The following is a 10,242-nucleotide window of genomic DNA, read 5'->3' on the forward strand; positions in this document are numbered from 1 at the left end:
AGTGTTGTGTGACTCACCGGTAGGGCTGAACGATACGCAAAATATAACGTGATCATTTTGACAGATACTGCGATATGAGTCAGGATTTTAGTAACTCACAGTGCACGTCAACCAGGATGCTGACGTTGGTCTTCCCCACAGCGTTGAAAACCAGACATGAGACGGGCTCGGTGAAGAAGGAGTGGTCCGCCTTGGTGGTGAACACACTCTCCCTGGCACCCTGCAGCACCACGCCACCCTTGGCCCACCTAGGATTTAAACACACGACATTTAATGCACCCGAAAAACATACATATCTTTATATGAATATGTGACACAAATAGAATCCACAAAAATTGAAACTCTACATGTATTTGCATGTTATGACCAATTCATGCAGATTTAAGAATACCAATCTTTTCACAGGAAAAGAAAGAAACAACGTATGAAAAACCTGTGTTTTAAAGCTAAATCAAAAAAGTGACACAACATTTCTGTCATGCAGTTTGGACAGGTAACTGTTGCTTTAAGAGGCCCGTTGAAAACGAGAACGTGCTTGTATGTGGACGCAGACCTGTAGCCCATAATAGGAGGGTTGGCGTGAGCCTGGCAGGTGAAGGTGACTCTTTCCCCCTCCAGGACAGAGCGAGGCTCAATGGACAAGGTAACTGTCGGTTGATCTGGAAGAGAGAGAGAGAGAGACAGAGAGAGAGGGAGAGTCCCATAAAACAGCATTACTACATCTAATGTATGCTTCAATCTGGAGGATAGGTTAATGCAAAATGGCTGCCGTGTATCACTTAGTAATAGCTATAAAAACATTTAGCCTTTTAATGAGCCAGATGTGATAATAACAAGTTATGTAGTCGTAGGAAAGGTGACATAATTGTTTAATGGTCGTGTAATAAGTCTTTTCTTTTGCCATATAACTATATTTCATTGTGGAAACTATAATATATTAAAAAAGAAGCGATATCACATCGTAGCATCATTGCTTACGGTGGACGTTGAGGGTGACAGTTGTGCTTTTGCCAGTGGGAATAGCCAGGTTGGTGGCCACACAGCTGTAGTTCCTCCCAGTGTCGGTGTCCACGGGCTGGATGGGCAGGTAGCTGCGTGTGGTCACCCTCTTCCTGTCTGGAAGCACCTCCTGAGGGGCGGAGGAAGACGGACAAAGGTTAAAAAAAAAAAAAAAGACGACAAAATGTTGTAAGAGTTCATGAACCCGTGCGTTCAGTGTGTCTGGTTGCACATGTGGCTTCGACATACAGTGGTGCTGGCAGCCCCATCCACAGGCAGGCCATCTTTAAGCCACTCGATCATAGACGGCGGTTTGGCCCCGCGAGACACGCAGCTGAGGTTGTAGGACTCCCCCGCATTCAGCAGCACCTCCGGACCCCCATCAATCACCGGGTCATCTGGGGGGACTGGAGCAGGAAGAGAGAAGGGGCAGTGTTAAGAGACAACAGACAACATCTCAGGTTGACACACACGCAGACGCACATGCGCTCAGACGTACTGAGGACGGTGAGTTTGGCCCTCCTGGACCTCAGTGCGGCGTCGGGGGCCTGACACTCGTACAGGGAGTCATCAGACAGATCAGCTGACAGGATCTCCAGGTTGTATTGCCCCAATTCCTGCACACGCAACACACGGTACCTGGGCCAGGCTGGAACACACACACACACACACACACACACACAGGAGATTAAGAGTTAAATTATAACACAACACAAACATTTGGGTGTTTTTTTTTTATAACAATTTTAAAGTTACATTATTATCATGAGACTTTACTTTCTCCTACTGGTAGTCCTCTGTGTTAATGCTGTTTTTAAGTGAATTTTAAGTCACTATATCTTCAAATACATCATCCCGTCTCAGGATCCACACACAGCTTGTTGCAGTTCATGCCGATAAGACAACAACAGATCTGTGTCACGCACGGAGCAGTAACACGACTTTTTCTTCATCAGGGTAAATGACACCAGAGAGACGCGAGGCCACATGATGCTATAGATGTGCACAAACACAAACACATGACCAAACATACACATTCACACACACACACACACACACACACACACACACACACACACGCGCACTCACACACACAACACGGCCTCTCCAGTCCTCTCTTTCCCTTCCCCCATTCACCACACACAGCCCCAGCTGTGTCACTGCTGTACATTCTCACCATTAGGTGGCACCCACGCTCTCTTTCACCATTGGGGGGTGGGGGGTGGGGGGTGAATGCATTATGACAACAACGTTTTAGAGGACTCAAACCGACTCCAGTCCATGGTGCAGAATTCATGTTTGCTGCCCAGACGCAGATCGCATGTGAAATTCCCCCGCCGCCGTTTCCATGTGCGGCGTCTGAACTGAGCCGTGCCGCTTGCCTAACCTTGTGTGTCCTTGTTCCTGCATGCGTGTGTGCATGTGTGTGCCCCTGTATATGCGTGCATTTGCATGTGAAATGTGGAGAGCGAGAAAGCGTATGAAAAGCCCAGAGAAAGGGGGGCGGGGGGGACGGAGGCTCATACACAAACATACACACATGCACACCCACTGGAGTGTATGTGTGCATGAAGCGGCCAGTGCTCATTCACATGTTTTTATTTAAAAGCTTTGGCTTGAAGCACTGGACCATTACAGTAACAATATGATTAAAAGAGGGGAAGGCAGAGACAGAAAGAATGGAGAAGGGGACAGACGAGGACAGAGGGAAGGAGAGGAAGAAGGGAGAGAGGGGCTGACAGAGAGAGGAGAGCCTGAACTGAGAGTGTGTCAAACAAGATGAAGGTAAGAGAGAGAGAGAAAGAGAGAGAGACAAGGCAGAGAAGTTAAATGAAGAATAGTAGAGAGGGCTCAGTACAACAGAGGTACAAGAAAGAAGGAGAGCAAGAGGGAGAGAGGGGAACAAGGGATCTCAGATGAGGAGGTCACAAAGGAATAGCATGACAGACAGGAGGAGAGGAGAGGAGAGGAGAGGAGAGGAGAGGAGAGGAGAGCGAAGAAGAATGGTGAAAAGTAACAGAGGAAGCAGAGGAATGGGAGAGGAAATTAAACAAAAACAAAAAGAAAAACAAGAATATTAAGCACAAAAGTCTGGGTTGAAAACAATAAGACAAAGAAAATACAAGGCAACAGCATGTCACAAATGATGCAGGCTCCCTCTGGACCAATCACTTCAAAATATGCCCACTTGTTTTGACCGGTGATTGCACAGTCCCCTTTGGGCTAATCAGTGCAATTCTGCAAATGCTGCGATGCAGCGATTGGAGATGCATCATTCCCCCAAGTTTTGTCAAAGTCAGAGAAGCTGTGTCTTATTACTGTCGCTGACAGACGGAGAGAAAGCGGCGGATTTAATAAATCAAACTCAAGATTTCATCACTATGGGACAAGAGAAAGACCAGAGAGGAGGAAGCGCAGAGAGCTGAGGGTGATATATTAGTCGATGAATCTGCCTTTCAATAAAAATCAGATATTAGCCAATCAGTATCACCCACTGCTTTTGTGACAAAGGTGATGATGTGATGCTCCTCGACCGAGTTGCCCCGAGGGAGCGTAGAATTTCCCTTCAAAACATTTGAGGGCACGTGCAGGAGGCAGCCAAATTAAACATCGACCTAAACAAGTGCACAGTGTGTCACAGTGTGATGTGATGGGATGGCTGCTGTAGTAGTTAAGCTGTCTTTCAGTAGCATGACAGCCTCCATCATCTCCTGGGAAAAATGCTCCGTTGGCTCAATCTAGCTGTAACTAAAACAATCAGCAACAAAAAAAAAAAAAAAAAAATTGTCAGCATACATTAGCCACCGCAGTTACAAACACGCAATGTCATGCAAACACTGGTCTGGCTGTGTATGATTCAAAAATGCTGCAAAAGAGTTCTGCTTTGTTAGCATTTGGGAAAAACCAAATGCTAACAAAGAGCAGAGTTAGCTCTGTCTCAGTAAAAAACTCTTTGCAAAATTATCTGCTGATAAAAAGATGTTTTTTGTTGGACTGTAGGTCGAATGGTAGCCAGTGGAAATGCAAAGCCCAGCAAGTCATAGGAAATGTAACTATTCACCTTACAGAGGTTCATTACAGTTACTCAGCTTCCATTATGACTGTTTCGCCTCCCTGTCTCTTAAGGTTCAATCATACTTGATCTAAACCAGTGGTTCCTGCGTACCCGCATCGCCCCGCCACATGAGCTTAGGTTTCCTGTCATTGGGGCTGGGTTGAAGAAATCGATTTTCCAATTCAAATATAATAACCCAATATTGATTCACCTTTCATTATTTTAATATGAGCCTCATACAGTCTCCTCTGAATGTGTGATAGTCTCGCATGACCACCCTTCACGCGCAATGAGATCTGGTCATGCGAAGAGACAAAAACATGGCAGGCGCAGCTCCACCGAAGGCGCCTGCGAGTCTAAAGGCAGATGTGTGGTTGCTGTTCTCATTTAAAAACTATGGAGAGACAGCTAAGAGCTGGACAAAATCAGAGCCATACGCAAGATGTGCAAGAAGAAGCCGTCGGTACACACTGTAGTCGGTGCCGCTAGATTAGCATCACACATTATTTACCTGTCTATTATTTCTTCAGATGTGTCTAAACTGTTGGTCATGTTAAATAGAAAGTGCATAAATGTAACTTCTTTGTGTCCATTCTTGATGTAAATATGCATTTTGAATAATGCACCAGGTTAGCGGTTCAATTTACAGCATCACTTCCTCTGAGAACCACAGTCATATCTAAGCAACATGAATCAGGACCTTGTGAATTGGAATTGAATCGATTCTAGAAATCAGTGGCAGATTCCAGCTCTACCTGACATCGTCACCACCAACTGTGGTTTGTTTTTTATTTAACACTATTTCGCACTTTTTGCTAACTCTGCCAACTCAACTTGACCGCTCTCTTGCTAACTAGCCTGCATGCACTTGGCGCGGTGGTGTTGTGGTAGTGTGACAATAAAAATACTGCTGCGGTTAGCATTTAGCTCAAAGCAACACTGTACCAAGCATGTCAAAGGCTTTGTATATCCCTCTGCACCCTGAAATGTGGTACTGTATAACAGGATAAATGAGTGAGTGGCGTAGAGAAACAGAAAGAAAAAAAAACTTCTCTAGCTCTAAACATGCAGCATAACATTTTGCCTATCAGCTGCTCCCATCCTATGATATCATAATCAGCTTTGAAAAGCCCGTCTTAGTCACTTGCTGAACACAGTGAAGGAAGCCTGCGGAGGCTTTATGATGCCTCACCCTGCAGGTCTTCTCCGATGCCCAGAGCCAGGCCATCTTTGGTCCACTGAACAATGCCCGAGTAGTTGAAGACAACACAGGACAGGATCACCCTCTGGCCCCGCACCACCGACTGGTCTGCTGGCTCCTGAGAGAACCTCGCTGTCCACACTGGAGAGATAGAGGAGATTGGGGATTAAAGAGAGGGATAGGTTAGCGACTTTCTCGTGTACACACTGCAGGAAAGTTTGTGTAAAAAAAAAAACCAAAAAACCCCAAAAAACAAAAACAAGGTTATAGCATGTTATTGTATCTTTGGTTTTGTGGTTAATTGATTAGTGACTGCGTTTCCCTCTGGCAGCGGTGGAACGCCACGATTGCCACCTTTGATCACACGGTGGCTTGCGGCCATTAACCGTAGCGCCGAGGAGTGAGGAACGGCATGGAAAGACAGAGGTGTCGAAGAAGAGGAAATCAGAACAGAGTTGGGGGAGAAGAAAGAGAGAGAACGAAGAGGAAGAGGCGGTTAATGCTGACTCAGGAGAGAGAGAGGAGCTGGGAGATCAAACACACAACTTCAGCCATAGGGTCTCTCACACCCCTTTTCTTCTCGCTCCTGACTTTTATTTCTTCAAAACTCTCCGTCCCTCCCTCTCCTCTCCTCTCTTGTTTCTCCCCTCTTCATTCCTCCCTATGAGTCATCTCACAGGCTTCCACTCCCCAAACCAAAACTACAGTGGCTGTCATTGTCTACTAGACTCTCTCCCTCCAGTCTGTAGTCCACTGCCACAGCAGATAGCCCAGCGCCGTGCTGGCCCACCGACCAACTGTCTAATACCAGGGAAAAAAAAAAAAAAAAAGACCCTCTCTGCTATTGTTCCACACTGTATGATGACAAGTTGTAATTAGCTGTCCCTTGAAGAAATGACACTCGTATAATAGAAGAGAGGCAATCACTGTGGAGGATTTGCATCTCCCTTTAAATTTTCATACTCTCCATTCTGTCTCTCGCTTTCATTTTTCTCCTCTCTCCCACTTGTTATTTCGAAGAATATCGTACAGTAGATCATTAACCCAATGCTGCATTGTACACCCCCCCACCCTCCTCTTCCTCCTCCTCCTCTGCCATTACCTCTCTCCCTCTGTTCTCTCTCTATAATGTTGTATGTCCTTTACCCAAATTGCTTTCCTTCACTCTCTGCTTTTCCCTCTATATGTATGCATCCCCACTCGCCTCTTTCACTTGGTACATCTATAATGCTGTCTATGAATGTCCTTTTGCCACTCTGATTTTCCTCTACCTCTCCCTTACTCCAGTATGTACATGCCTCCTTCTTTCTATATACATATATAATGCTGTATATGTCATTTTACCCATAATGCTTTCTATTTCTGTGTTCCTCCTCCTCGCTGGTTGGAAGGGGGTTAGAGGCGGACTGTCACAACTCATTTATCACATTAAATATCAGCCCTCCAGCACTTTCTCTCTCCCTCTCTTTTTCATTCCCCTGTTCGCCCGTCCCTTTCTTCTCTCACTTTTTCCCTCACTCCCCTTTCTTCACCTCCTACCATTTACATCTCTCCTTCTCACTTGTCCTCTCCACTTTTTTTATCACTTGTTTTCCCTTACCCGCCCTCTCTCGTTCCCTTACACTTCTCCCTCAGAGCCCTCCAGCGCTTTTCTGAAGGTTCCCATCTCTCTCACTTTTTTTTTAACAACTGCCATATGCCTCTGCACCCCACTGCCCACCCCCCACCCCCATCGTGACCCTCAGTCCCTATCTCTCACGTTACCCCTCCCTTTTGGTTTACACGGACATGCACTCTCCCCCTATCATGTTAGATTTAGTGTGATCTGCAGAGGTATAATACGCCTGATAATACAAAAGAACCCAGCCATGCAAAAAGATTCCCTTACCAATCACAACAATGGCTTCTGACATTAATATTCTGAAGATAGAGGAGTTGGTAAAAAAAAAGGGGGGGAATCAGATGCAGATGGAGCTTTGGCGCATGCATACCTAGAATAATTCAGCAGTGAACCAATGAAAAAAACAACAGAGGCCCTTAATTTGTTCCCTGAGGAACGCCCAAATTAACTGGATTAATGAATTAAGATCAACATAGCAAACAACATAGCAACAGCCATTTGGCTATGAGAAGTTTGGAGGTAAAACATGTCAAATGAGTCACAAAGATTTAACTGAAAACACTATGAAAAGGCATCACAAGAGTACATGTTTTCACCAGTCGGCAACCACATTAGTTCAGTTATATGATTCTTCCAATGGCTACAAGAAGCTGACTGTATGGAGGTAAATAAGAAACTACCAACTTATTTCTAGCAATACAAAATCAATATATTTCTTACACTAAGTTATGGTTGGTTTATTTGACTTCATTTCATGTGTGTCTTGGTGAAGGTTTTTGAAAATGATGAGGAGATTAACCCTTAGAAGGCCTGAAAACCTATCTTTTCAATCATCCTGTTACTATGAAGGATGGGACCCTACGTGCACGAACAATTTTCTGCCAAAATTACTAACAGTTTGGTCATTTCACATGAAAAAACTCTGTATTTCCTTTTATTCTTTGTGCTCCTGTTACTGTTTTTTTAAAGGGGTTCAGCTGGTAAAAAGCCATTGTCCATGCACAGAGTTTTTGAGTGTCGGATTTTTAATAAGTAATGTTTCTGGGGTCCATGACTACTACCCAGTTTACTGCTCCCTGCCCCCTACTCAAACTTACATTAACTGGCTTCAAATAACAGTAAGAGCCCAAAGTGACTTCTTCAAATTTCTTCTTTTGTTCACCCAATAATAATCAAATTTGCCTTGATTTGTTTTAAATGACTCATTGTTTCACACACTATTTTTGCAAGACGTAAGTAAACATGCAATAACTGACTGTTATTGAACCAAGATGTAAACACAATCCTAACATGTTATCTATTTGAAGACGATAAGGCTTAACATGTTAGCAAGCACTTGCGTATTCAGACATTCAGCAAATCCAGGGGGACTCCGGAGTCGGGTGGTAATTCTCTATGGGTTTGTTATTATGAGTGTTCCCTTTCATGAAGTGGTAATTGAGTTGGAGAATTCATAATTAGCAAGATATTTTAGAAGAATTGCATTATAAACAAAGGGTAATTTTTTTCCCCTTCATTTCCTATATGCAGCCAGTAATGTAATTACTGGCACATACAGCATGGATTTATACCATCTTAAAAAGCATGAGAAGCCTTTTCTCAGATATACATGGGTGTAAAGAGAGTTTAGCTGGGTTTAAACTACCCCGCAACCTCGACAGTAGCCTGAGGGCAAGCAAATCCTCTCCTCCAACACCTCAGATATGCTAGCTGGAGGTATTCCCTCAACTGCCTCAGTAAACCACAAACATAATCCAAAGTGAATACTCCTGAGTGGAGGCTACACAATCTGTGGAGAAAACACCCATGCAAAAGGCTGAGGACTGAAAACACTGACTCATTTAAACATGTGCTCATCGCCTTCTGATTTCCATATTACCCAGTTACCACTTGTCAACACGGTGTGTGTGCTTGTGTCTCTGTGTGTGTGTGTGTGTGTGTGTGTGTGTGTGTGTCTGTGTGTTCAAACAAGGAAATCTACACGCAGAGTGCAGCCAGAGCAAAGACAAGGCAGAAGGAGTGTATGCGAGGGAGCTTGTATTCTTTCATTATGTGGGTTATGCTGCAGTGACAAATTTAGAGTGTGTCCTGATTTCCTTGAGTCACTGATCCCCAAGATACCACCAGGAGACTCCAAGCACCCTGTCCACACAAAGACCACGGTCACAAAGAGCTGTGACCATGACCATGTGCACATGGAAACACACGCACACACAAAAAACAGGCAGCACAGATGACCTAACCCTCACCACATGGGCTAACCATTTCCTGTCAACACACACACAAACATAACCAGCCTAAACCCCAAACATATAATCGACACATAGAGGCGGTTTCCTGAACATAAGATTACACCACGACTCGGACTAAACCGTCAAGCCGGCGGAGCATCCCCGTCTCCGTTGGGAACGGGTCTCAGTTTAGTCTGGGATTAAATACAGCCCTAGTCAAAGTTTGGAAAGGGATTAGGATTAATCTGGGGCCGAGGACAACAGCCCCTGCAGACACTGTGACACCAACCTCGGCTTGTCAAAGCAGACACAAAGCCAAAGGCAAGCACGCACTGCCTCGCCGGGTGACTCACCAAAAGCATGGCCACACGCCGCCATAGTGTGAACCACCACAGCAATTTAGCCCGAGAGCACCTCTCGCACCATGCGATGCTGTTTTAATAGCAAGGTAATGAACCGTCTATTTGTTGCTGAAAATTACTGAAAGGGTATATGCATGCAAAGATGTTTGGGCTATTTTTAGCAAGCGTGCTGTTCATATGCCCTGTATTCCTTAATTTGCCACACACCCTGCTGTTTGGTGGTGAATGTCAAAGCTTGCTTTTCAGCATTTAAACACAGGCTTTGCCTCGCCTCTCTGAACGGGACAGGAGACAAGGTTGGAAGTGATGAGTTCTGGGAAAAGGTTCACTGGTGGCATTCAGCCTCATTGAATCAGATGCTATTAAATAAAATGCCATTTGTATGGATTGTTATGCATCGATCTAATTATCTTTGTGTCTGGCCCCCTCCCCATACCCCTCTGTACCCCTCCAACAAACCCCCACCCCCACACCCCCTTGCCTTCCTCTCCCTCGCTCCTCTCCAGCCAATCCCGCGCTTCAGCTGGATCACAGACTTGCGTCACCATAGCAACAGCTGACGTGTAAAGTAACTGCCCAAAAAAAGTTTTTCTGTACCCGCGTGTCTGCGAGCGTATGTGCATCTGTGTGTCTGATGAAACCCTCCCTTGTGCTCGGTACACCCATTTTTCTGAAAAAACATTTTTCAATGACCTCATCCTCCCTCCACCTATCCAATTAATAGTCAGGCAGCCACACTGGTCTCTCATTATTTCTCTCTCTTTCACCCCCCC

The 10,242-nt window shown here is 45.0% G+C and overlaps 1 protein-coding gene across 2 annotated transcripts in view; it reads right to left on the reverse strand.

Annotated features, from left to right (window-relative positions):
• Nucleotides 1–10,242, reverse strand: part of kirrel1a (kirre like nephrin family adhesion molecule 1a) — a 33,154-nt gene that overhangs the window by 12,915 nt on the left and 9,997 nt on the right. For both annotated transcript variants that reach the window (XM_023396595.2, XM_023396596.2), the window contains exons 2-7: nucleotides 5,247–5,396; nucleotides 1,499–1,648; nucleotides 1,249–1,406; nucleotides 979–1,129; nucleotides 554–659; nucleotides 100–248 (exon numbers count right to left, since the gene is read on the reverse strand). In XM_023396595.2, the coding sequence (XP_023252363.1) occupies nucleotides 100–248; nucleotides 554–659; nucleotides 979–1,129; nucleotides 1,249–1,406; nucleotides 1,499–1,648; nucleotides 5,247–5,396 (864 nt within the window). The remainder of the gene's footprint in view (nucleotides 1–99; nucleotides 249–553; nucleotides 660–978; nucleotides 1,130–1,248; nucleotides 1,407–1,498; nucleotides 1,649–5,246; nucleotides 5,397–10,242) is intronic.

Source organism: Seriola lalandi, unplaced genomic scaffold (genome assembly GCF_002814215.2).
Source record: "Seriola lalandi dorsalis isolate HSWRI2012SDOR001 ecotype SW California unplaced genomic scaffold, Sedor1 jcf7180002054979, whole genome shotgun sequence".
In the NCBI taxonomy this organism is placed as follows: Eukaryota; Metazoa; Chordata; class Actinopteri; order Carangiformes; family Carangidae; genus Seriola; species Seriola lalandi.